Source organism: Centroberyx gerrardi, chromosome 4 (assembly GCF_048128805.1).
Source record: "Centroberyx gerrardi isolate f3 chromosome 4, fCenGer3.hap1.cur.20231027, whole genome shotgun sequence".
In the NCBI taxonomy this organism is placed as follows: domain Eukaryota; kingdom Metazoa; phylum Chordata; class Actinopteri; order Beryciformes; family Berycidae; genus Centroberyx; species Centroberyx gerrardi.
The window spans coordinates 3,322,661-3,350,608 of NC_136000.1; the positions used below are offsets into that span (position 1 = coordinate 3,322,661).

A 27,948-nucleotide genomic window follows, 5' to 3' on the forward strand; every position below is an offset into this window, starting at 1 on the left:
AACCGATGGAAAACTCCAATGAAGATTAAAGTTAGCTTTGGACTATCTGGAACAACAAAGTGGATATTTACAGTGTAGAAATACCAACATAGATATCAGTGGATGTTTCAGATCCATCCACCCTCTACTAAGACCGCACAACCACTTTCTCATACACTTTCCTACACAAAGCCGCAGCACTGTAGAGGTTTCTGAACGCTAGAAAAATAAGAACCAAACACATCCTGAAGGGAAAAAAACAGTCTGTTGATATCTGAGAGACACCGGGCAACACCGAACCTTCCGCTGTCCGTCTTGAAAAAGTAGTTCTCTCATCAAAATCAAAAAGAAGATCCCAAACTTGTAAACAGGTCTGCTTCTGTATTCGTAAAGACAAAAAAACAAAACAGCCGGTGTGTTTGATTTAAGACGATTCTTGACGTGCGACGATGAGACGAATCCCGCGTTGCTTTTTTTCAAGAAGGTCCGTTCCTTTTCGTTCCTCGGCTCTCAGAGGTGGGTGGGGGGAAGGTGGGGTAACAAATACAATATGAACGAGTCTGAACAAACCAAACAGGGTGTGGTTAACGCTGGGTGGGGGGGGGGCGCGGGGGGCGTCGGGGTTCAGAGGGAGGTCTCCAGGCTGTGCAGAGGACTCCCTGGACACGGCGGCAGCCCGGCGGAGTTGGGCGGGATCAGACCGGCCTTGGAGCCGTCTTTGTGGAGAGGAATGATCCGGTCCACGGCGTTATTGTTCTGGTTGGGCGAGGAGGGGAGCAGCGGCAGGGTGGCCAGCGGCGGCAGGACCACGGAGTTGCGTTTGGTGGGGGGGTCGTCCTCGCCCTCGTCCTCGGCCTCGTCGATCAGCGGGATGTGCGGCTCCGAGTCCTCGATGCGGAACTCAGGGTGGCTCATGAAGTTGTGGATGGAGCTGCGGGACTCGGGCGTCTCCAGGCCGTCGAAGGGCGACATGGTGTCTCTGAAGGCGTTGACCACACGGATCTGAGGACCGAGATGGAGACAGTTAGGCTGCTGAAAAGCTGCAGACAGAGAGGCTTACAGAGAACAGATTAGGGCTGGGAGACATGGTTGAAATCAATATCCCGATAATCATAAGGATTTTTTTGATAGCGATATATATCATGATACAGCTCACAAAAGCAAAATCACATGTTAAATAATTAAATCGATATTGGTTTATATCATTATGTCTCAATGAAATATCCACATAGCACACATTAGTTTCAGGATTGGTTATAAGGTCTGATATTGATTATTGCAGGTTTAAGATCCGACTTAAATGAAGAGCGGTGGTGCAGAGTGCCAGGGGGCGGGGCTTAGCGGGGGGTGGGGGCAGAGAGGAGGAGAGCGTGGGCGGAGCCAGGCGTGCGGCGTACCTGTGTCTGGATCCTGTTGAGGCCACGGCACCACAGCACCTGGCCCCGCCTCAGCTCCATCTCGGCGTGGTCGATCTCGTCCAGGTCCTGCATCTCCTCCAGCTCCTCCTCTGGGATCTCCTCCTGCTGCGTGCCGTGGCCCGCCGTCTTCAGGAACTTCAGCCGGCTGGTGGGGATGGTGGAGACCAGCTGCACCAAAACAAACATCACTGTTCCTTCACTTCATCAATTACACAACTTTTGGTGGTTCAGTGGTCTAAGGTGTGTAACCGTGAAGTCCTGGGTTTGGCCTGGGGTTTTTGTCACATGTCATCCCCCTCTCTCCCTCCCAATCTTTCCTTGTCTGGTATCTCCACTGTCGACTATCATGTAAAAGCAAAAATGCCCCAAAAAATGACACATCCTTCATTAGAGAAAGCACTTTGTCTCGGGACCATGTACGTTTCATTATCCTGGAAATGTTAAGGTCTGTAAGCAGATCCCGGCCAAATACTACATGGAAATACTTTGAATATTTCTATTTTGTATTATTATCCTTACCTATTTTTTCTTTCTTTCTTTCTTTTTAATGTCATTTTACTAGACAAATTATGTATTTTTTGTTTTATGTGAAGCACATTGATTTTGCCTTGTGTATGAAATGTGCTATATAAATAAAGTTTGCCTTCCCTAGCCTTGCCTTACCTTGAATGGTTTGTTTTAAACTACTTAGGTGCCAGATGGGCGGGGCTAGTAGCCACATAGGACAATACAAAGAGTGGCAGAAAGGTTAGACTACCACAGGCAAGTATTTAGTACAGTTTTCTGTGATTGACACTACCCACTCATTACCTGACACTGTCTGAATCGCCCTGACGCGGTAAACCCCGCCCATCTGGTAGCAGAGCAGCATAAAACAAACGCTGCACGTGTCTCACCTGTCCCCACAGAAGGCTTCCCACGCCCAGGAAGACGCACCACAGCCATTGGTCGATGGTCAGACTCACACAGCTGAACGGTTTGCCGCCAAACTGCACAATGACGATCTACAGGAACAGGATGCCAAGAACAGGGGGAGGAGCTTAGGTAGTGACATAATACTGTGAGCCGGGCCTGGTCTAATCCTTTGGTTTTTCAGAAATGAAGAAAGCAATGTTTATTTTCTCAAACTTGAGTCAAGGGCCCGAGTGTCATGAAACTCACTCAATACACAAACGACCATGCACATTTTCAATTTGAGTAATAAAACTGAAAATTGATTTCTTGAGATAGAGTGTATACAATTATCTCGAGAAGACACACTTTGTTTTCCTGAAATAGCAACATAATATTCTCATTATCTCCAGATAAAGTAATGGGCAGAGAGTAATTGTCTCGTTATCTCAAGAAAATTTAACTTTGTTTTCCAGAGAGAATGAATTCAATCCAACTCCGGTGCATCACACTTGACTGAAGATGCCCTGAACACTACCAGGTAGACCCACTTCAACATTTGGGTTTTGAATAATTTGCTTCCCTTTAGGATGTTAGTTCCAAGCAGAGAATTATCTCATTATCTTGAGAAAACAGTTTTTGTTTTCCCGAGATAATGAGAAAGTGGTCTAATTTTTTCCCTGAGATCTCAAGATAATTTTCTCATTATCTCGGGAAAACAAAAACTGTTTGCTATCTCAAGATAATGACATACCGATATCTGGAGACAACAAAGAAAATGTCCTCAACGAGCTTCCATACAGCAGCACTGTTACCTGTATAATAAAAGTTCCTAACACGATGGAGCAGAAGATGGGGTTGTTGAACATGCCGTCGAATACGTTCCTCTCGCCGTGGATCTTGCGGGCGTTGATCTCGTTGAAGAGCTGCATCAAGACGAAGGTGTTGAAGACGATGGTGTAGTGTTCGGAGGGCGGAGCGTGGAGCGGCGCGTACCTGCCGCTGTCGATGTCGAAGATCTTCTCACCTGTGTGCGATGTGAAGGTTATGGATTTATGTTGAGCACAAGGACTGAAATCCTGAGTTAATGCAACATCGAGTGCTTGATTGAATTTACAAAGAATAGATACTTACATGTTAGTAATACAGAAATTCATGAATGGATTTTATTCAATAATTTCATGCCTATAAATGCCATGGATACTTTGTGTTCAGGTAGGGTGAGAGAGCACATTACTATTAGAATTTATTACTTTAACTTCAGTCTTCTTCCTTAACACTGTGTATTTGAGTGATGTTCCTTAATTCAAAATTACAAAATACTCTTCACTGAACTTTTCAATTAATGGCAAAGAAAATCACAGATTATGGCTATATGTCTAAGTTTTATGATAAAGTTTTGTGTTGAATGAGAGCTGTCACTTTTCGTTATCCTTAGTAGTTTACTAACTAAAACTAGCCATCAGCACATATTCAGGTGTGTATTCAAGCTGCTTCATCACTGTTAGCCAGGAAGTCTAAACACTCATTGACTATCTGGTTCAGATCTGGCTCCAGGATAGTTTTGTTTTACTGTAAATGTTGGTGTGGTGCAACTGGATTTACACTCTGTTGTGTTGTTTGCTTGTAAATGAGGGAAATTTCTTCGCCTCTCTGCTGCATGTCGATCATTTCGAACATTTTGAGCAGTGCTGCCACCTAGCGCTGCCTTTGCACTTTACATCATTAATAAGATGCATCTTTCATGCATACAGCCTGAAAATGGAAAAATAATGCGACATGTTGATGATAAAAATCCACGTCAACAGATTTACATAATCGATTGTGTTGATCATGTTGACTTGCGTTTGCACTTTCAGGATTGATGGGTATTTTTTTAGTCTTGGTACGAGACTCAAACACATACATCTGAGACACATGACAAAGTGAGCTACACAGCAGCAGCGACTCACCGACAAACAGCAGCGTGAAAATCGTGGTGAGCTGGTAGACAGCGTGGCCCAGGATGTTCTTCATCATGGTGCGGGAGATGAGGGGCTTCTTGCGGCCGTAGGGTTTCCGCAGCAGCAGCGCCTCGGTCGGCGGCTCGGTGGCCAGAGCCAGAGACGCAAAGGTGTCCATGATCAGGTTGACCCACAACATCTGCACCGCTTTCAGAGGAGAGTCCTGGAGACACCACAACACTGTCATTACCATGCTGGATAAAGAAGCTACCTCAAGTGTTTACAGCCTCTGAGATCAGTAGCATTAATTCACTACAACCTGCGCTAAGGCCAAGTTTAATATAATTTATCATCTTTCTATTTTTACTTGATTTGATTTTTTTTACACAATGCATTTTGCTTGTTCTTTTATATGTATGTTTTATAGTTTTTTTTTATCTGTTTGCCTTCTATTGATGTAAGGCACTTTGGGCTGCATGAAACTCCATATAAAATAAAGAGTGAGACCATCATCAGCATGGTGGGGAGGTTGGACTGCTTCACAATCAACACCAATGAACCTTCTATCATTTTAGATGGACACTTGCTGTGATCAGGATCCTGACATCACCACAATTCCTGCTGTCTGTGGATTTTTGGAACATATGGATAGTAAGGAGTCGCTATTTTGATTGTGAAGTAACACCACTTCCCATCCGTTAAAATTTGAGCTGTTGGAGGATTATATACATGCCGAATTGACCAGAACACCCTACCGGTTAGTAATAAAGTCTCAAATTCTATTTTCCGATGAGTGTTTTTTGCTGATAAGCAAGGCAAAAACAAATTGGCAGATTTTTGAAGGGACCTTGGGGTGGTAGGAGGGCCTTCAGCCTCAGCCCGCTCCTGTGTTTTTGAATGCAGAAATCTCTGCAGCGTGCGCCGGCTGTTCACTTTGCTTCACTCACTACCATTCTTGTGTTTCTCACCTGTGTGATGCAGGCTCCGGTGAAGGCGACGATGACAGCCACCACGTTGACGGTGAGCTGGAACTGGAGGAACTTGGAGATGCTGTCGTAGACGTTGCGGCCCCACATGACGGCCTTCACGATGCTGCTGAAGTTGTCGTCGGTCAGGATGATGTCGGACGCCTCCTTGGCTACATCTGTACCCGCGATGCCCTGCGGGTGCAATGTCAGCTCGGGTTAGATACAGCGAGGAGGCAGTCTGTCAAGGATTCATGGAGCATTGAAGCGGAAATATATTGACATTCGCCAGAGGAGTTTTGATTATTAACTTTAGATATATTTAGATATGCTACTCCTCTGCCCTGGAGACTATTGTCATTCCATTCCATCTGAATCATGTCGATGATTACAAGAGCATGAATCACTGAAAGATGGAGAAATGTAATACTAGGAGTTCCATACCTTCCAATATCAGAGAGTCTGAAAGCCTTGCAGCTTTTAAATCAAACCTAAAATCAACTCAATCATGTCACCACTAATGATTGCCTTGTATGGCTAATTTTATCTGGTATATTCACTACTATACATTGGGAGTTTTGTATGTACACTGTACAGTTTTTTTGTGTTTTACTGTATTGTATAGCATGTCCTGTGATTGTGCATTTCCTGCCCAGGGACAACAGATGCAAATTAGCTGGAAGCTAACAATTTCTTTGTCCCAGTAAAAATAAACAATAAAATAAAAAAATAAAATACAATTTCTATAGGCTTCATCAGCATTACAGTGCCTGGGCACTGGGGTTTTAACCTTTGAACTCCTTACTGTTGGTTGCACATACAGTAATACACTCAAGGAATTTAAGCTTATTCTGCTGCTGTAAGTTGCTCTGGATAAGAGCCTTGGCTAAACACCTGACATGAAAATGTACAATGCAGCAGTTTTATGACCACAGCAACAGTTCAGGTTTACCATGGCAAACCCGACGTCAGCTTTCTTCAAGGCAGGGCCGTCGTTGGTTCCATCCCCAGTCACAGCCACAACCTGCCTCTGCTCCAGCACTGTGCTGTCGATGATGCCTGTCAGGAAAACAGCAGTCACAGCCTCAGTAACTCGCTGACATTTGTCATGCAACTCCACAGGGACTTTAATCTGGAAAAATCACAAGCCCAAACCTTTCACTAGAGTATGCTTGTCAGTAGGAGAGGATCTTGCTAGCACACGCAGCTTGGGCCAAATCTTATCGATGCGTTCTTGTTCAATCTGGAAAAAGAGAAAAGGAAAGAAATGCTGTTTTAGTTCCAAAACATCCAATAAAAAGAATGAGTGTTTGGCACGGCAGTGAAGTCTCACCTCCCCCAGCTCATTGCGGATCCTTCGGTTGAACTCCTTGCCCTCCAGACAGATGAAGTCGTCTCCAGGATGCAGGATGCCACACTTGGAGGCGATGGCGCGGGCCGTGTTGATGTTGTCCCCGGTCACCATGCGCACTGTGATGCCGGCACGCTGGCACTTCCTGATGGCATCCGGCACCTAATGTGGGCAAGAGATCAAACCAGTGTGTGATTATTTCAAGTCAAGTTTACTTATAGAGTAGAGCTGAACGATTCATCAAAAAAAAAAAAAAAAAAAATGAAATCGCTATATGAACTTCTGCAATTTTCAAATCACAGAGGCTGCAATTAATTTCTTAAGGAAGAGAAGCGTCCAAACTGGATTTCTGAGCAAGGTGTTTTACAGCTGCAGGTAATCTTTGGTCTATGAATCAAGTACAATATAGGTATGTAGGTATATAGGACATACTCAAACTCAGTAAATCCTGCACACTGACATCAGTTTTTTTTTTTTGTAGATTTTTTGTCAATATCTTTCAGCCCTATTATAGAGCAGTTTTGTCACAAAGTGCTTTACAGAAAGCACAGGACACAAAAACATAAAAACAAGGATAATGAAAAAGAACAAATGTGTGTGTGTGTGACTGTGCACACATATGTGAGAGCCTGTGATAAACATGTGAGTGGATAAGGGACAGGGGACACAGGGAAACACCGTCCATCAAAAAGGCCGTAGCCTAAAGATCAGAGAAGTGAAGAGACTTGTGAATGGAAGGCCACCAGTTGGAATCCCAAAACTGGTTGTGAAAAAATGAGAAAAGAAAAGCTTAAAGCATATAAATAGCTATTTTATCTCAGAAATTGTGCTGTATTTAGTCTCTCTTGTTTTTAATCTGTACTCTTTGTAAATGTAATCTGTTACATGTTACCTTTATGCACTAAGCTAATGCTCTTCAGCAGAGTTTAGGGCTTACAGTGAGTGAGCACTCAGTGTCCTGCTCAGGCCCTTGGTGGACATAATAATGGCTTTACATGCCTCTATAAGCACCAGACAATCCTGCCACCTCTGTGCTTTCTGTACTTGCCACAGTGTTAAAGGGACGATCCACCCAGTAAAAAATGTAAATTTTCTTCTTTAGTGTCACTCTTGAGTTCTATGTTCATCATCTGCCAAGATTTGAGCGTTCCTAACATTCAATAACTGTAATAAAATGGAGCTTTTGGCTGCTGCATTTTCTATAGTGAAACTCCATGTCTACCTGGACAAAGACAAGATAATGTTGGGTGTTGGGTGTAAGCGGTACCTCGGGCCGGACTGGGTCCTCGATGCCGACAACACTGAGGCAGGTGAGGCCGGTGAGGATGTCGGTCTCGTTGTCCCAGTCGGGTTCTCCGTCATCCAGGGAGAAATCCCTGTAGGCCAGGCAGATGGTCCTCAGGCCCTCGGAGGCCATGGGCTCGATCACCTTCTTCACCAGGTCGTCTCTGTCCCGCGGCTTGAACATCTTGGCCTCGCCACTGGCTGTCAGGATGCTGCAGCATCTGAGCAAACAGGGCAGGAGGCTTTGAATCAGCTCAGGTCCTAATGAGTATAGTCAATATCAATATCCTGTGACCAGTTGGCAAAACACAGGGAAACACCGTCCATCAAAAAGGCCGTAGCCTAAAGATCAGAGAAGTGAAGAGGCTTGTGAATGGATGGCCACCAGTTGGAATCCCAAAACTGGTTGTGAAAAAATGAGGAGAAAAGCTCTCTCCTGCCTCGACAACTAGTGCTCCGGTGCCCTTGAGCAAGGCACTTCACCCCTAGCTGCTGCAGCTCAGTGACTGTATGTAGCAGTATGTAACTTTGTAAACGTACAGGGATGCAAACACGTCAGGGGTCAAAAAGGTGACAAAAACCCCAAAATGCATTATAGCTTTATAGTAGAGTGTGACATGGAGGGAGTAAGAAAGACACAGAGGAAATAAACACTAGTAGAGAAATCAATATTCTCGATCAAAACGGTGAATATTACTGAAAGGTGACAAGTTTGTATCTGATGTAAATGAGGACAGGGCTGAAAATAAAGATTATACAATGTTCAAAACTTCCCTGGGATAGATATGAAGTAAAAAATATATACGTACACAACATAAAAACAACAGAACAACAGAAGGCTTGCAGCAGAACAGGAGACCTACTTCTTCAGCAGGATCTCCGAGGCTCCCTTGCTGAACATGCGGTAGCTGCCGTCTGCATTCTTCAGCACGGTGCTCATGGACTTCCTGACTGAGTTGAAGGTGTAAACCTTGAACAGTTTCTCCTCGGGGATCTCGTTGCGGATGGTCTGGTAGTCGCGGCGCAGGTCCAGAGAGAAACCCAGTAAGGCACATTCTGTCTTGTTGCCCACCTGACGCGGCAGCCCGCCTTCCTTCTCAGGAGGCTGCAAGGAAGCAGGAGCACAGAGGGGACTGAGCACCAGATCTGAATGAGGTTAACTTTTCCTACCTGCCATTGTTCAGATGTCTAAAAATTATATGACTGGTAAAATAGTAAAAGAGGGTGGTACACTTAGGAATCCATCAGCCACTGTGACTATGATCCTTCATTAGGTTTCTATTGCAAAGCAGGGATTATTACTGGAATTGTAATATTATAGTAATATAATAATAATAACAATAATAATATACATTGTTTTGTTTTTTTTCCTGTATTTTGCTCAACAATTCAGCTCTGCATTGGTAACTTTTTCTATTTCAGCACACAGACATGTTGGCCCCTCGCTGCTTAGCAACAGAGTGGAACAAATGCAGCCGTAAGGGGCTATAATAAGGTCTCAAAGTCAAACCCTCATAACTGCCACACCATTTGACCAATTAACATGGCACTTATGTGAATCTCCTCATGGTGAACACTGACCCATTAGCTTTTTTTTTAAATACCTTCAAAAAACGTCAGATTGATGGCCAAATTGTCATGTGTGGCCTTCAACATGCCTGAAATTAGTTTGTGCTAAGCTAAGCAATCGGTCAAAAAATGACCGAATATTAATTTATAAATATGCAAATTAGAGTGTGGAGTATTTATTATATTGTCAATTTGTCTCCGAATGGCATATCAATACCAACCTAGCACAAGCATCAACATTATGACTAACAGACTACCAAGTATGACATCGATGGCATTAAAAATGAAGGAATTAGAACCAATTAAAATTTGGCTGCCATTTTGGATGTCTTCGACAAAAACAGAAAACACTTCTTCTTGCATCGATTGATCCCAAGACTTGCAGCTTGGTGCGCTTGTGTGTTCACCAGGCACATTACATTTGACTGTAGTGAAATCAGATAACATATCAAAATAATTTAGAATTGTTAATTAGGATTTTACTACACTCTCCAGAACTTAAACCGAGGAGGGGAAGCAGCTACTTAATTAAAACCTGACCTGTTGTGGCAACACTCCAAGATGGACTGCAGTCTGAGCCAAACGCTTAACATCTAATGCTTCCTCAATGGAAAGCTATTTTTAAGCTCACCATAATCTTAGTGGTGTAGGCGCAGTTGACCCCGATGCCCAGGATGAGTAGGTCAAGGATCTTGCCGGGGATGAGGTCGGGCTCCGGCACCTTCCTGTAGTGGCGGTCTCCAAGGTACGCCTGCACCACCGTCATGCGGTTCATGGTCAGCGTGCCCGTCTTGTCGGAGCAGATGGCCGTGGCGTTGCCCATGGTCTCGCAGGCGTCAAGGTGCCGAACCAGGTTGTTGTCCTTCATCATTTTCTGAGGGGGGGGGGAGAGTAAAACAGGCGTGATTCCAACTCCTAATTCAGTATAACCCTCACTGACACAGTAAACTATTTACCAGTGGACACAATCTGATGAAACTATACACTGCATAATCATATTAGTGCAAGCACCTTCATAGAAACCTGGTTTGGAAGTTAGAAGAGACGAGACGGGTGACAAGAAATCAAAATTTGAACTTAAAAATCACCGTGACAGTTGCCACTTTGGATGAAAAGTGTGCCTTAATAAGGTGGTACAGCAATGTCTAGGGATATATAATACCATCTTATAAGGGAAGTCTGCAGGTCCTTAAAAAGTATTAAATGTCTAAAAATTTGTCTTAAAATTCTCTATGTTCTAGACCTTAGACCTCTCAAATAAGTTTGGTTTTATTCCAGAAGCCATAAGACTTGTGAACAGTAAATGCTCGAACTTTCCTCTGGACTGGACAGAGTTGCATAGTATCTATTATATTGTGGCCTAGCCATTGTATTTTTTGTTGTTGTCTTGTCTTTATGAGTATGAATGATTGTATATTGTGGTCTCTTGTTGTTTATGAACTCTTTTATGAAGCCTTGAATTGCCCCTTGAGAGATGAATAAAGTATTTTGATTGATTGATTGATCGATAGATAAATACAGTCAAACAGCCTCGGCTCTTAAACACTGTTGGGTGTTTGGTCGTCTCAAAAGTGTTTTTTCTCTACGCTCTATTCTATCAACCTGACCATTGAATTTAGACCTACAGTACCAGTCAAAAGTTTGGACACACCTGATTGATTTTTCATTCTCTTAAAGCCATTTTGATCTAAAGGCTTATGCTTAAATGCTTGAAATGAGTTTCTTAGACAAATATAAATAGTGAAGTTGATCCTAACTATGAATTTCTTTCCAAAGCCTTTGCCTTTAAAGAATCTAAAATAAAAGATAGTTTTGATTTGTTTAAAACTTTTTTGATCACTGCATGACTCCATTTGTGTCGGAACAGAGATGCCATGGAAAGGCAGACTGTAAGTTCTGCATCGTACCTTGACTGAGTAGGCCAGTGAGATGGTGACGGCCAGAGGAAGACCTTCTGGCACCGCCACCACCAGCACCGTGACACCGATGATGAAGAACTTAACAAAGAACTGGACATAGACGGGGAAGCACTCGTTGACCCAGGGAAGACCCTGGATCCAGAAGGTGTCGACCACGAACAGAGTGATCAGGATGATGACCGTGATCCCCGACATGAACAAACCTGGAGAGAGAGAGAGAGAGAGAGAGAGAGAGAGAGAGAGAGAGGTATGAGGCAGAGATAACCCATTTCCCCACGGTTTTCTCCGCTGTCGACACACTAACTAGCAGTTACATGAGCCATATTTTTTCATTCTGAATGAAATCATTCTGATTGAAGATTCCCCCGCAAGTGTTTACATGAGCGCTAAATAAAAGGATTGCATGGTGTGCGTTTAAAAGTTTCTGACATGCACAAATTACCGAAGACAACATTGAAAAGGTAAAGCTGCGCCTGTTGGAGCTCAGTGTGACTACAGCCGAGTTTCATTTAATGGGATAAGGGGGGAAGGCTGCTGGAGCGGGGTAGAAACACACTTCTGGTGCGTCGCGTCCCTTCTTCTTCTTCTTCTTCTTCCCTGCTTACTGTTGGCTGCGATGGGCCCAAGCCATCACTTGTGCACTGTTGCATTCTACTAGTTGTCAGGAAAGACAAAGTCATAACAACTTTCATCTCTGCAGAGAGAAATTTCTTGATGTTATTGCGTCTTTCACTAAATCAATGTTGATTTCACAATCAACAAAGTAAAACATCCTTTCTTGTTTGAAATGTGTGGCTAAAGTGGAGAGGGGGTCGTTCTTCGTTTTTATTTATTTTGTTAAAATGTGGGCGTTGTGAAGCCCATTGAGACTGTAACTGTGATAAATTTGACTTGACTTGAAGTTAAAGCAGAAAGCCAAAAGAGTCCTGGACCGTGTTTGGAATTGGATGCTACTCACACTATATACACACTACATGCAACATGTAACTCTATGGCACATGTAGTATGTTTAGCATGGTAATATCCCATTCCGAACACAGTGCTGGTGATGTCTCACATTTCTTCCATGTCCATTGCTCAAATCAATTAATCCTTCAGTATCGCTGCCAGTTTCAAACTCTATTCAGCAGTTATCAAACTCTATTCAGCAGTTATGTCTGCTGTTAAATAGCAGACATACGCTTCATAATTACGTACAAGCACAAGCTGCTTCTACTGTACGTACCTGCTTTGCCAATCTGCACAGCTAGTTTGGTAAGCTTCCCCTGGAGGACTGACTTCTCCTTCTTTGGTAGATTAGTTTTCTTCTTCTCTGCTTCTCCGCCTTCATTGAGAGGCTGCATTTCCACAGCAGCTCCATCCTTGCCTTTTCCTGCCAGAGGAGACAAAACATTACTTTTCACATAAAACTCCTGCTGCTACTACTACTACTACTACTACTACTACTACTACTACTACTACTACTACTACTACTACTACTACTACTACTGGTACACCTACTACTTCTTCCACCATTTACAGGCATTCTTTGAGGTTAAAATCAGTTAATGTACAGATATAAATCTAGCCATAACACTATACTGTCATTTTTATTGTGGTATTGTTGAGATTAATACCAAGCCATTCCTGCTTTCCTCTCACATCAAAGCCCTCACCGTAGATCCTGTATAATGTTTAATAGCAGATGCTAGAATGGTAAATGTGACAACAGTAAATGTCAGAGACACCTGAGGAGAAATGATCTTCAGGAGAGAAAAAAACAAGTAATGTCAAGCTGACTGACTCATTAAAACACTCATCTTCCCCTCAGGAATCAATAGATAATGACAAAGAAAGAATGAAAATATCACATAACAAAGAGTCATGTTGCACCACTGCATGTATATTCCACACCAACAACAATTATAGAGATAGCCCAGAGAGATTATGCATCATTTTGTCAGGCAGATTACTGTGACACTGACTGAGGAACTGGGGAACTACCTGCAGGAACATGTGATTTTCCACCAGTGGCTATGTTTTCTGATATTCAGGGGAAAAAACTATGTTAATGTCAGCCACAAATTTTACACTGCATAACATGCCAATCTGAGCAAGCCATGTAATCTGGAGAATTAAAATAATTTGTTTGTTTCCAATGCAAAATAACTTAAAGATTAAGTGACATTATCTTGATAATAGACTAAACCTGCAGGTCAAACTGTATACCAGAGGACGGCCATTGAAGGGCGGGGCCATGTTGATGTTGCTTGGAAACAGATAGGGGGAGCTATACTGTGATCTGACATCCAGCAAAGGCCCTGACTGGTGTTTGGCTCATGGTCCATAATCCCAGTCTGGGGATTATTGTTCTTTCTTGGCTGACAATTCTCTACAAGCCAATCCAAACCTCCATCATCCGACACACTCACAAACACACACACTGGGTCTTCTCCCTCAGCATGGCTGCATGAACAATACTCAGCACAAGGAATACCGTTCGTCAAGGCATTAGTGCAACTGCGCCTATGCGTGCGAGTGTGTTTGTATATGTGTGTGTGTGTAAGCGTGCTGATCCGAGCGCAGTAAATGAGGTTATTAGCGGGAAGAAAGGCAGGCAGGGGAAAAAAGCAGCTGCCAAGCTTAAGGCCCATAATCTCCTTGGTCCTAATCACCATAAACGGAGTCAAGAGCACCTGCTGCTCAGGCCACAGGGACGCACACACACCACCATCTGGCTCCAGGGCAAATATCGAGCCTAGCAGCTACATTCTACCTATCTACCCACCCACCTACCTACTACCCACCTAACTACCTACACACACACACACACACCACCATCTGGCTCCAGGGCAAATATCGAGCCTAGCAGCTACATTCTACCTATCTACCCACCTACCTACCTACTACCCACTTAACTACCTACACACACATGACCATATGGCCTCAGGGCAAATACCGAGCCTACCAACTACCTACTGCCTACTTATCTAGCTACCTACTAGTTAACTACCTACCTACCTACCTACATACACACACATGGGCATATGGCCTCAGGTGAAGTACCAAGCCTACCTAGGCCTAGCTACTACCTAGGTACCCGGGCTAGGCATTGTGAAGAAGCTTGTCTGAAGGACTGACGTTTTGCCACTGCAGACCTTAATGTTAGTGATGCTGTCTACTGTGCAACTGCCCACTGAACCGCTCAATTCCTTTCATAGAGTTGGAAGAACTACAGTAGCTCACCGCTCAGACCGTTAGCTGCTAACCAAAACAATCTAATCAATACTCAGAGTCTCCCTGTAACTCTTCCTGTTGCCTCTAAGAAATCGTTTAAGGATAGTTTGTTGAATGTGAGATCTCTGTCCAACAAATCTTTTATTTGCTAGGATTTCATTATGTACAACAGCATAGAATGTTTCATGATTACTGAAACATGGCTAAGTCAGGATAACTGTGCACCCTGAAGCCAGATTATTATTTCATCAACCCAGGATAAATGGGCGTGGCGGTGGCCTACCAACTATCCACAGAAGTATTTATGAATGCTCTCCTACTTCTTTTGGCCATTACTCTAGTTCACAGCTTTCTTTTCGGTGGTAAGGTCCCCATTCTCTGTGTTCTAGTTTACAGATCTTCAAAACTCTCTTAACTCTCTTAGGGGTCCGCTTCATGCAAACTACATTGCGGTCCACCACTCCACGGTCAGTAAGTAGAATATTATAGCATCATTTTCAAAAACATATTTGCAAGCCCAATTGATAAAAAGTGACATTGGTGACATAGAGCGATACGCAAATGCACCGTGGTTCAGAAGCATTTTGTGTGAAAACTCCCTGAAACAATCTCTGTTTCGGACTTGAGTAATCAACTCAAGTGTGAAAATGCCTTTAGTTTACTACAGTAATCTTGGTAGTCACTGTTTGTACTAGTCACAAGCTGTTGCCTTCTAATTGCTCCCAAAGTACATCCCATACTTGGTAAAAAAAAAATACAGATATTAGTAAAAGCAACTATAATACACGCAGATGTTTTTGAAAGGCCCCAGGCCACAGTGGAATCTGGAGGGGCCACAGAAGATAAAATCATCTATGCTACGCTAAATATGTTCATACTGTAACGTGACAAAAACCTGTGTTAGGTAACAGAACCAATGAAAGTCCAAGGTGAATCCACTGTCCACTGTGTTTGGCACAACTCATAATTAACCAGCCAGTTTCAGTAGTTTACCAGCCAGCTAGATTTCTATAATAGAATAAAACCACCAAAATATGGTCAGTTGCTTGTGAAAGTGGCTGGACAAATGAGACAGACACAGACATCATTTACTAGCATTTTTCTGGTGGCTGGTTCTAATTTAGTAACTCAACAACGAATATTTTTACTGTATGCAATACACTGCGATTATGCATGACAATGAAACAGTGATGTGCTTACCTTTCTTGCCTTTATCATCTTTTTTACCTGCAGACAAAGGAGCAAAGATTGTATTCAGTACAGCAGCTATTTATTAGCAGCACTGAGGCAACAAGAACACCCTGAGATCCAGCAAGAGTTTCATAAGGACTCAGGGCTGGAACCTCTCCCAGCATGCGCTGGGTGGAAGGCAGGGAGACCAGTCCATCACAGGGCAAACAGGTAGACAGACTGACACTCCCTTTCATTCCTATAGACAGTTTAGAGTCTCCAGTTCAGCTGACTGTGGGAGGAAACCTGGAGAACATGCAAACTGCACACAAAAAGGACCAGGGCCAGGAATCAAATTTCCCATCATGCATTTCTCTGCTCTTTCATTTGTCATACTGTGGCCTGTCAGAATGTTCTAAACGCAGTGCATTCCTTGTAGAAAGCCAGGGTTGAAGGTAAGGATGGGACAATAACCAGTGTTACTATACATCACAGTAAAAAACAATAACGGTTATGACACCGGCCCTAATTTTTATTACCGCGACCACCGTGATAACTGCCGCCTTGTTGGGAGGCTGAATAACAAACGTTTTACATAAATATTTTACAAATGTTCTAAAGTCTTAAATTAAAACATGTTTAAAAAAGAAAAATGTCTTGTGATTGAAATGATAAAATTTGAAGTAATTGACGCATATTACAGTACTGGTTTTATGCTTTTCATCTTACTAATAATTATCGGGATAATATTGTATATCGAGATAATTTCGGCCAAGATAATTGTACTATGAAATTTTCATATCAGCACAGGCCTGGCTGAAGGCTCAGTTGCTACTGGGATCATACTACAAATCCTGTCAATGTCCTTTAAGTGGTTTTAGTGTACAGAACATTATTTCACAGTAATTTAAACATAAAAACAAAATCTGTTTCAGTGACAGTACAAAAATTAATGCAAATTCCAACTCTAGCCCAAAAATGTCTTTTTTGAAACAAGATTCAATGGAGATCACACTCCTCATACACTTTTAATGGACATAAAGATGGCTGATTGGTCCCACATTTGCATCAAAATGAGAAGCACCATTGGGATATTGATGTGCAGGGCAAAACTACAAAAGCTAAACTTCGTCACCCCACTTGTCACTTGTCAAAGCGCACTACTTTTAAAGGGAAGGAAAAAAAAGTGACTTGATTGGTCATGGCTCACGACCACACCTACTAATAATGTACTCCTCCTAATCCATGAGTCTCCTCAGTTTGTTTGTATTCTGGTGAATATTCATGGATGGATGAGAACAGCAGCTAAATACTTAAACTGTAAAATGTGATGTAAACGTAACTAACTGGTCTCAAACACCATCATGTGAGTATGTTCCTCCATCTAGATACTTCTGGGAAGGAAATCGGTGGCTTCAGATGCTACACTTACTTTTCCTGTCCTTCCTTTCTTTCTTTTTCCTCCCGTCTTTCTTCTTGTCGCCCTCCTTTTTCTTCTTCTCATTGTCAGTTTTCTCATCTTCGTCCTCACCGTCGCCTTCGTCACTGGCACCCAGGAGGGTGAAAATGATTCCCGTCTGAGAGTTGACGCCTACAGCCGTGACCAATATTTTTCCAGAGCCTTCCATGACATGGGTACCTGAGAGGAAGACAGGAAGGAGGGGTGAGTGAGTGAGAGTGAGAGAGTGAGTCAACAGGTGAATGATTGAGCGAATAAGGCTGTATTCACACTGTTCCTATTCAACAACATTTCTTTAACTTCCTCCATTTTCATTCTGCTTGTTGTGGCAAACGTCTACTGTCTATCTACCATGAAACCCCGCCTCTTCTTCATTGTGACTGGTCAACTCAAAAAAAGAGGTGCGTTCCTCTAAAAAGTTTAACGTTTCTTAACTTCAGAAAAAACTCCATCTAATTAGAAAGAAGCCTCTCTTCCAGTCTTTCCTGTCTACCTCTACTTTCAGCTGTCGTATAAAGGCAAAAATGGAAAAAAAAAAAATCTAACAAAATTGCCACTTTAAAGTAAAACAGGTGGTGGCAGTTTGAAACAAGAGGCACTTGAGCTTAATGTCCCAAAATAATCACCATGATATATTAAGCATAACTAGTTATGCTAATGAGGTCATTAATTAAGCTAATTAATGTTTTAATTAGCAAATATTTCTATGTCAACATCAGGGTGGGAAATTCACTTTTTGATCTGTGTCTGGTAGTTTTAATTTCTGACACACACTTTCTAACATAATTTTGTGTCTTTTGGTGTGATTTTTTAGAGTTCCCAATCAAAAGACAAATGATGCAAATTCATACATATTTGAGAATCAAAATATCAAATTTCATAATTATCTATAGATATTTAAAATCTAAAACAATCGGTTATGAACATAGGCACATGTTTTTGTTGGTCACAGGCTGACGACACTTTTAACAGTTGAAACAAATAAATTGTTACAAATGCAAAAATGTCAAAACACTGATCAATCTCGTGGTCTGAATAACAAAGATATGAATAGATTTACCATTGGCTGTAGAGGCAGAGGCTTTTCGGTGCCTGCCATTATTGGAGAAAACATACATCCAGTGCTTACTAAATTCATAGATGTGCGGGGAACAGTGGCAGCAGAAGCACAACCAGACCAAATTATACCTGAAAAATAACTGGTTGACGAGCACTAATGCAGCAAGACAACAGCTCACGTCACACTGAGTGAGCGCAGCTACAATTTTCTGAGATGTGGGAACAAATAGGGGAAGAGTGAAGTACCTGAAAGCAGCATCGGGTCTTTGTCCAAGGTCTTCTTGACATGGTCCGACTCGCCTGTAAGCGAGCTTTCATCAATCTTCAAATCATTCCCTTGAATCAGCACTCCATCAGCAGGAAGGAGGTCACCTGGAACCAAACCACACACACACACACACACACACACACAAAGCACATTAACAACACAAAGATTGGCATTTTCCACTATGTACATGGCACACACAGTGCTAATTTCCATCTGAAGATGGGTCAAGTGGATGATGACTTGAGTAAAATAAATGAGCTTTTGCAAGGGCTCTGATATTTCTATCTCCAACATAGATACAAAGAATAAGCAGCAGCTCTACATCAAATGCATCACTCATGTGCTTCAGCTATGAAAAGCTTGACAGGCGGTTGCAACAACCTAAATGAGAACAACTTCCCTCAGGACAATTCATGCATGTATGTTCTGGTCACCAGATTATTGAGCATGCTCAGTTATCATATAATGCATGATAATAAAAAAGCAAGTATGTTGTATAAATATAGTATATTAGTCTACACATAGCTGGAACAAACTTCCAGAAGATCTCAGAAGCGCCCGGAACTTTGACCACTTTTAAAACTAGGCTCAAAACTATTTTGTTCTGAACCTCAACCTGATCTTTATTCTCTTTTTATGCATTTTAATTCTTTATTTATTCTCTCTTCTTATACACTGTATCTCTTTATATTTGTTTGTTTTATTTATCATATCCTGTATTTCTTATCTAATCTCTTAAATACCTTGTGTAAAGCACTTTGAATTGCCTTTGTGTACAAAATGTGCTATATAAATAAACTTGCCTTGCCTATATACACATATGGCTGCCAGGGTAAAACAGTTTTCACTCTTGATTTGATATTTTATTAATTGCAAAGGTATGAGTGCATGTGTGTGTATGCAGTGTGTGCAGTCGACTGATTTGCAGGCATTCATCAGCCGCTTTTTACCATATTTGACGTGCGCGATGTCGCCGACCACTATCTCGGACACGGCGATCTGGATGACCTGGCCGCCGCGCACCACGGTGAACTTCTGCTCCTGCTCGATACGGCTTTGGAGGCCACGGAACTGCTTCTCTTTGCTCCAGTCGTTGAAGGCCGTCACCAGAACCACGCAGATGACCGACAGGAGGATGGCGGCGCCTTCGATCCAGCCGGCCTCCGCTTCGCTCTCGTCTTCCACCCCGGCCGCTGCCGTCCCGCAGTCTGGAACAGAAGGGAAGCTTGATTTGTCTTTTTGTGACGTCGGCCCATTGCTTTGGCTATTTAATATTATTTTTAAGGGACTTCTGCTTTATCAGACACCATATAGTAGAGAGTGACAGAAAGTAAGGACAGCAGCGTGGAAAACCAGGGTTCACCCCCCCACCCTGCTGAAGTGTTCTTGAGCCACTGAGGCCCTACCAGCTCCAGACCCTGACCTCTGACCTCACTGTTAGGGGGCAAGACAAAGGATTTCCCTTTGGGGATCAATAGTCAAAACTCTCTCTCTTATTGTTAAGGAGGTGAGAGGTTTGGGATATCAGAAAGGTTTTGAGTTGGATTCAAACTTATATTTTTGGGAATACAGGGTATTTGCTCTTAATCCACTAGAGCTGAAAAATTAATCGAAATATCAGTATGAACTTCTGCAAGATCCAAATCGCAGAGGCTGCAATTAATTGTTTAAGAGAGAGGAATGTCCAAGACGGATTTCTGAACAAGGTGTTTTAGAGCTGCAGGTAATCTTTGGTCCATGAATCAAGCCCAATATTGGTGAAAACCTTTCATTAGAATCAAACTCAGTAAATCCTGCACACTGACATCTAATGTTTTTTAACAAAATCACTTTTCATTAAATAATTTCAACAAGTTTATCTTGTCATAACATTTATGACAAGAAAAACGTGATGATATTCTGTCAAATAATCGCGATTCGATTTTTTGTCAATATCTTTCAACCCTATGATCAACTGACCTACCAAGGTAGGTCAGTTGATCTTAACACATCAAGGAAAGCCATGAAGGGATGAACATACTTTCTGTCCACACAGGTATAGACCTGATGGTGACATGACAGGAAGTACCCCATGTTTCACAGGAAGTACACCATGTACCTGTCACCACACACACACACACACACACACACACACAGCAGCCTTTGCAGAGTAAAATCATGGATCAGTTCAAGCATATTTTAACTGAGTCTACAAAGCCTCTTTGCAGGTCAATGTAATCTCTTCACAGGCTAAGAAACCAAGGGATTTTCTCAACTCATTTGTTCACTCCTGAATGATTGTAACTTGATAATAGTGAAAAAAATGAGCATGTGAGTATTCATTTGGAGCTAATATATCCAATACAATAGAATATCCACAGCTGAAAAATATTGTATGTATATTGTATAAGGTATATTCTCGTCTATCTGTTCAATCACCCAACTATGTAACATTTTTAAACACTTCAGGCTTTCTGAAATAAAAACAAACAGATGTTGTTTGTTGACTTACTCTCTCTTTCGGCATCTGGGGGTCTGTAAAAAGAAAGGCCTAGTGATATTATGGCTGCGACCTCAAGAATGATTAGAGTCACATCCTGCAAGGCTTCCCACACTAACTGAAGAAATGTCTTTGGCTTTTTGGGAGGTATAAGGTTCTGTCCAAATTCTTCTTTCCGTCTGCTGATGTCCTCAGAGTTCCCATCTAACCCTGGAAGAGAGAGAGAGAGAGAAACAAAAATCAGATGTGCAGCATTCAAACTTAGACTTATCAGACACTCTTATCTACAGCAACTGGCAATGAATGAGCAGATAGGGGTGATGTGTCTTGCTACAGGACAGGACTGGTTGGACTAGTGAGTCTGACCAGAGAATGATTTTTCAGGTTGTTTCATTTGATTCATTATCAGAGGAGGCAGAGAAGCTGAAAACTATTCAGTATTTCACAAGAAAAAAGCAAAAATGATAGAAAAGAAAATGAAAAAAATAGACATGACAAGAAGTTTTTTTTCTATCCCATAAATCTTGCGACCCCCCCCCCCCAAATTATCTCATGCCCCTTGGGTGGTCCCGACGCCCAGGTTGAGAACCACTGCCCTAGGCCTCACTGCCACACTTACATACCATCTGTAGTAATTATTGTATTCATGTTTTCACATGTTGTCGGTGTTCATTGACTCACTCATGTAGCATTACATCCTCTGCAAGTTAGTTTATGATTTATTGCTGTCTGTGTTAGCTTATTCCTGTTCTTACATGCAGTCTGTGTTAATTAAGTTTTCATATTCATAGAACCAACTCCCTGTAGTTGTAGTAGATGAATGCATGTACTGTATGGCCTGCGAGGGCAGATAGGCCAAGTTGATAGAAAACAAAGCTGACGTTGGGAGTGTATGAAGGTCCAGCTGAACGTCTCTGACAGACTTTTGTTGCTGCTCAGTCGCTGACCGTAAGCTGTCTCTACTCATTAGAAAAGTACCGAGGAAAAGTCGAAGCTCCGTTCTGAAAGCTCAGTCAGGCAAACATGAAACACTCACAGCTTGTTTTCACTTCATTTCCTCTCACTTGTGAGCAACGATTAACGATTGGCAAGAAACACTGTCTACCTCAGACAAGGTACTGTATGTTCTTCTGTCAAACAATGAAATTATATACCAGACTATATTGTACATTATATTAAAAAAAAGTTTGTGATTTAAAGGAAACATTTGGTATGACTTCACAGAGGTCTTACCAGGTCAAACCGGTGTGTACGAATGGTTCATGCACAAGGCCCAATGTGAGCAAAATTATGTTTATACACTTTACACTCACATTGTGTTGTTACATCCTTGTAAGTACATTATGTATTAGGAAGAATGTCTTCAAGTACTAACATTGTATGATTGTGTATTTGCAATACCTTTCCACAGGTTAACACAGTAGAAAGTCCACTGTTACCTTCAGGCAGCTACAGTGGATCCTCTTCAGCAACCTGGTGCTTATCTGAGCATAGTTTACACATTTAGTATTCTTAAGAGGGCAACAATGTAATCTTTATCAAGAATAGTAGGCTACATCATGATAGAGACTCAGTGTGTTCCAGGAAGTAATCAGGGCTGAGAGGTGCACAGCGTACAGTACAAGCTACGGTCATAACTACCAGTAAGCAGCACCAGCAATAACCTTGATTCATTGTAAAAGTGGAGAGCTACTTTATATGCTCATTTTATAACTAAGAAATAAGAATAACAAACTCACAAAAACCCTGAGCTGCTGAATAATTTTACGTAGTAACATCTAGAATTTACTGCATCGTTTCTCTTCATTATATATATTTTTGTATGTTTTTGTTGTTTCTGTACTACGACTGTGACTGCAGTGATGTAAAAAGTGTTAAAGTGAAAGCCCAGTCTGGCGGAGCGGCGCTGCCTGTGAGGCTGAACGTGTCGGGACATGCTCAGTTCCCTCTGGACGGACGGCCTGCTGCCTGCTGCTGCCGCTGCACTCTGGACTGACCCACTGTGCTTATTCCCTCTAAATCCCTCTAAGCAACGTCGTTCCTTCTGACACTTTAAGCTTCCCTTCCACCCCGGGCTGACAGTACCTGCGGGTTGCGCTTCGACCTATCGCTGCACAACAACAGCCATATTCTGATTCGCTGAGCCAATGGGCTTCCAGCAGCCGGCGCTAAAATAAAAATACACTCACAAAATGAAGGAGTATAAAAAAAATGTTAGACGACCGTGACAGATAAGTCCCGATCCGAGCAATCAACTAGCATGCTCGGCGGTTTAAGGTGAGTGGGATTACTCAAGGTAAATCAATCTGCCCCCACCTGTCGCTATTGAGATATAGTGCAGTGGTTGCACTGCTCGCCTCTAGTTGTCAATCTAATGGATTTTCCTATGTAGTCAAGCTGCTGGTGACATTTTAATGCTCTTTGTCAGTCGTGACGCAGTGGGTGTGGAAGAGATGGCGAGACGGGGGAAATGCTAAAGGTGTTTACTGAGTGTGTGGCAGAGGGACAAGGTGAATGAATAAATAATGACAAGGCAAATGTCAAAGGACAGAACCTGATACTGAGTGGAAAATGGCCGCCGCCTTGAACCGTGGAGAACCTTCAGGTCAATGAACAGGAGCTCTCACCTCGTCTCTAAAGACTGGACTGGACTCCCAGTCTCCGAGTTTCCCTCCCTGCGACTGCAGCCTGCTGCCCGCATGAATGCACATTATGAGAGAGCTGCATGTACAGTGATATGGAGAGTAGGCTGCTGTCTACAGCATGCACTGCCTCCATGTACTGAATGAGACTTGCTGATGTCTCTGTACCATGTGTAATAGTAAGATAAAGCAGGATCAAGAAAAAGCTTATACAACTGGCTCTTATTTTACCTTTCAGTGTTCTATCAAGCATCACACACGCAATACTCATTACCATCCACAGGGTGCTGTGACTTTGACCCTTGATCTCCTTACTACAGGTTGCATATAATGATGACCATCTAGTTAATGAAGCTTATTCATCTGTATTGAAAGTCGCTCAGGCTAAGAGCCTCAGCTAAATGCCTATCACCTATAAATGCTTATCACCTGTTTGACTTTTAGAAAAATGATAACAATAGCAGACAAAACAACTGATAGTCATCAATTAATCAAAATCAATAAAAGGTATACTGTGTAAGATTTATATAAAATAGCACTCCTGCAGGTGCAAAGATGGATGCGGAATCTAAATCCAAGACAAAAGCCAAACAGCTAACCCCAACCCAACAAATTCAAGGACTTTTAATGGCTTTCAACGCCTTGTTTGGTGGAATTTGAGGAGTGAAATTTGTCATGTTTTGGGGTAAGACATTACAGTGGTCAGAATTAGACTTATAGGGTAGTAAGATAGACCATGGTGGTGCATTTTCCCTACTCATAAACAGGGATTACCGCCTCAGTTTTACCAATTGTGCTATTTTGGCTCCACCGCTTCCTTCTGATCATTTGTAAGAGATTCATAAAAGCACACCGCTGAACAAAAAATTCCTCTTGCTCTGGCAAGGCGGTATAGTTCCAACTTTTTATTATTTACATTAAAAAAAAGCTTCATTAATAAACACAATCTCTCTAAAAGCTGTGTTTTGTCAGTGTGTTTGAAACAGGCGTTAGTGGTCAATACATTTCACAAACACGCACACACACACACACACACACAGTAAGTTATAGGGTTCAGAAAGGCTTTCATGTTTCATTAAATAATGTCAGAGAGATACATCAAGGTAGTATGCCCACATGTGATCGCAATTAATCTTCACTATTTATTTCCTGTTTGATTTCCCTGTTTGATTTTGAGACGTTCAAAGTAAATCTACATGGCATGCTTTCAGAGTTGGTCACTAATACCTTCATGTAGCCTAACCCACTATCTGATGATATTAATAATTTGATAGTTATGTTTTCCTACTAGTAACTTTCAATGACAATATCTAGGACATGCATACCTTGACTTTGTGTGGAGCCTACATGCATTATTTTGAATGCCTGACTCATTCAAAATAATGCTAGTTACGTGACTGTTTTTAATTTAAATATGACGCATCGTGAAAAGGACAGACACCAAATAGCCTAGACTCTACACTTGCTGCAAGGAATAATAATTCACCGGTGAATCACGCTGCCTAGCTCACAGCACACGTTACCAACCCACTGAATCATGTAGGCACCATCAACAATAGCTCAAATGTATTAAAATGGATGACAATTTTTACTTTATTTTACCCTCACTATCCAAGTCCTACAACAGTAAGACTTGGATCAAATAGTATTCACAAATAATTCTGACCCAGATGGGTGGGGTTTGCCACATGGGACGATCCACGGGCACAAAGTTTAGACTATTTAAAAGTCAACCTGGGTGTCCAGGTGGCTAGGGTTAGGGTTAGGTTAGGGTTTAGGTTTAGAAAGGGTTAGATGTCCTGGGTTCGAGTCTGGCCTGGGACCATTGTTGCATGTCATCCCCCTCTCTCTCTTTCCTGTCTCGCTTCACTGTGAACTGTCTAGTAGAGGCAAAAATGCCCAAAAATAATCCTTACCAAAAAAAGTCAACCTAGTTTACTTCTCTATGACTGATAACAAATCTAGCATTATCTGAATTGTCCTGATGTAGTAAACCCTACCCATCTGGTGCCCCCATTAGTTTAGTATATAAATAGCCACTAAGAATTATTTTCAAACAACATGTGACCCAGTTCTGATGGTAGCCAGTGTCAAAGTCAGCACACAGAGTCTAAGTATAGCATGAATACTAAACTCCTCTGGTCATCTTCTGCATGGGAGCACACAGGACACAATGATGCTCGACAGAGCAAGCAATGGAAATGCTCTGTTTAATATGAGACCCCCCCCACCCCATCCCCCACCCTCTTCTTAGTAAAGGTCACTGAGGTGATTCTGTATGAATGGCAATAAAGATGTGTGGAAGAGGATTAGGGCCACATGTGAAAAATATATTTGAGTTTTGAGATTAATCTCAGAATTCTGTGTTTAAAGTCAGAATTCAGAGATTGTGAGAATAAAGTCAGAATTCTGAATTTTAAGTCAGAATTCTAAGAATAAAGTTAAAATTCTGAGATTCTGAGAAAAAAGTCAGAATTCTAAGAATAAAGTTAAAATTCTGAGATTCTGAGAATAAAGTCAGAATTCTGAGTCATTTCTCAAATCATGTTGAGGTTCTGCCTCCGATCTCTTCTCACGAGAGTGGAGTTTTGTAAACTCAGAACTTTCAGTTTACAAAACTATCTAGCTAGCTTCCTGTTTACCTTCAAATTTACCTACGTGGCTTTAATAAGCCAATCAATATAAACAGCCGCTCCTTTTGTTAAGCTTTTCTTTAGAGCAATCCTTCCTTGATTTTAACAAGATAACTTGGCACATTGGTCTGTCAAACCTCCCTGATGATAACTCATTGTCCTTGCTACTCTCACCCTGGGTAGCCATGTAGTGTGACCAGTGGAAGTAAAGACAGCCAGCCGCCTTGCTCACAATGCTGAGCCGACATCTGACACACAGCCTCGCTCTGTAGACCGGATCAGCAGGAAGAACCCATAGAACCCACAAACCATCAACTCACAACATTGTTCTGAGGCCCTTTCCAAAATACTGGGAGCAAAATGTCATTCAATATTTCTACAATAAAGAGGTTTTTTTTGTCAACCAAGGACTTGAGTTATCTACTATCCTTCAACTACTATCTGCTTTCCTCTATTGTTGTGCCATCAAACATTTTCACTCAACCAAGCCATGGATTTCATAAAATATTTTCCTCGTATTTTCCTAAATCTAATGGAGACTACAACGGTCAACAGTAGATCAATTCCTATGGACCATTTTCATCTGTGTGGCTTTGGCTCCAGTGTTTACTGCCTGGAGGTCACAGTAGCCTTTACATACACTGTACATGTGAATAGTGCAGAACATACAGGGTTTCCCATACATTGATTGTGTTTGGGCGGCCTGCCCAGGTAGACACATAGACAAATGAATGTTTTAGATTCATATTTCTGGGTGCTGTGATGCACTAAGCTGGCATTCAAACCTGGATCTGAACTGTTGTTGATGTAGTTTTACAAAACAAATATTTAATGCTGCCAAGCACTTAAAGTGTGTTTTGAACTACAACAAACATAATTCATGACAGACAGTGGTCGCACTGACTTGAAATGTATCTTCTGGCTAAATGAAACACTGAGCATATTTACCTTCGACAGGCGACGTTCTCAGTCTAGCACAGAGTCCGTGTACGTCTCCGTAAGATTCCTGGATCCTCGATACTCCTTCCAGTCCCCGCAGCTCCATGAGGGAGCGAAGCTCCTTGAGCGAGCAGCTGAAGTCTGCATCGTGATTGGCCTCGGCGCGGCGGCCATGTTTGGAGCCACGGAAAGAGTTACTGGCCATATTTTCTCTGGGACTCACCAAACAGCGGTGGCGGTGAGAGAGAGGCCTTCCCGAACAGTACTCACTGGCAAAATCCTGTGTTTCCCATAAACCACTGAGTTCCTCAGGGGCGTGGCTCGCTTGACTCCAGAGAGTGTGACTTGGATACATAGAAAGCCATTTTGATCTGATCCCTGTTTGCCCACGCTGTCATCGTGGCTGCTGAGGTCAGTGCTCACCGTTGGAAGTTAGAAGGCTACATCTGAAATGGAATAAATAAAAGACTTATTCAGCTTAGGCATGCTGTAAAACTGCTGTAATACTACTACACTGCAGTCACTATTACTACTGCTACTACTACGCTGCAGTCACTATTACTACTGCTACTATTTGCTGTACGATACAAATAACACATCATTTCACTTTTCAAAGGTCATTTTACAAAGCAGTGTTTCATAAATGATGACTCCATGTGCTACGTCGTGCCTTGAGGTGGATCATGATGTCAGATCAGGAGGTTGCCATTTTGAAACTTTGACCATTGTGGGCAACATTTGACTATCTACAGGCATCCACACAC

At 42.2% G+C, this 27,948-nt stretch overlaps 1 protein-coding gene across 2 annotated transcripts; it reads right to left on the bottom strand.

Moving 5' to 3' along the window:
- Positions 1-603: 603 nt before the first annotated feature.
- Positions 604-27,389, bottom strand: atp2b1b (ATPase plasma membrane Ca2+ transporting 1b). 2 transcript variants are annotated; one of them, XM_071909777.2, is made up of 20 exons: positions 27,194-27,389; positions 20,983-21,180; positions 19,442-19,699; positions 18,470-18,595; positions 17,138-17,344; positions 15,736-15,762; positions 12,545-12,691; positions 11,308-11,522; positions 10,032-10,274; positions 8,695-8,936; positions 7,815-8,052; positions 6,530-6,709; positions 6,352-6,439; positions 6,149-6,255; positions 5,200-5,391; positions 4,241-4,454; positions 3,104-3,315; positions 2,294-2,401; positions 1,377-1,565; positions 604-981 (listed from the first exon to the last, which is right to left on the bottom strand). In XM_071909777.2, the coding sequence occupies exons 1-20, from the start codon at positions 27,387-27,389 to the stop codon at positions 604-606; spliced, it is 3,765 nt and encodes a 1,254-aa protein (XP_071765878.1). The 2 variants fall into 2 exon arrangements, with proteins under 2 accessions (XP_071765878.1, XP_071765880.1); XM_071909779.2 differs by lacking the exon at positions 15,736-15,762.
- Positions 27,390-27,948: the final 559 nt, after the last annotated feature.

Excerpts from the sequence above, each read along its gene's own strand:
- atp2b1b (XM_071909777.2), bottom strand. The coding sequence starts at position 27,389 with ATGGCCAGTAACTCTTTCCGTGGCTCCAAACATGGCCGCCGCGCCGAG. Across the intron at positions 12,692-15,735 it reads AGATGATAAAGGCAAGAAAG|GAAAAGGCAAGGATGGAGCT; the intron begins GTAAGCACATCA and ends CTCCTCTGGCAG. Across the intron at positions 6,710-7,814 it reads AGGACCCAGTCCGGCCCGAG|GTGCCGGATGCCATCAGGAA; the intron begins GTACCGCTTACA and ends TGCCCACATTAG.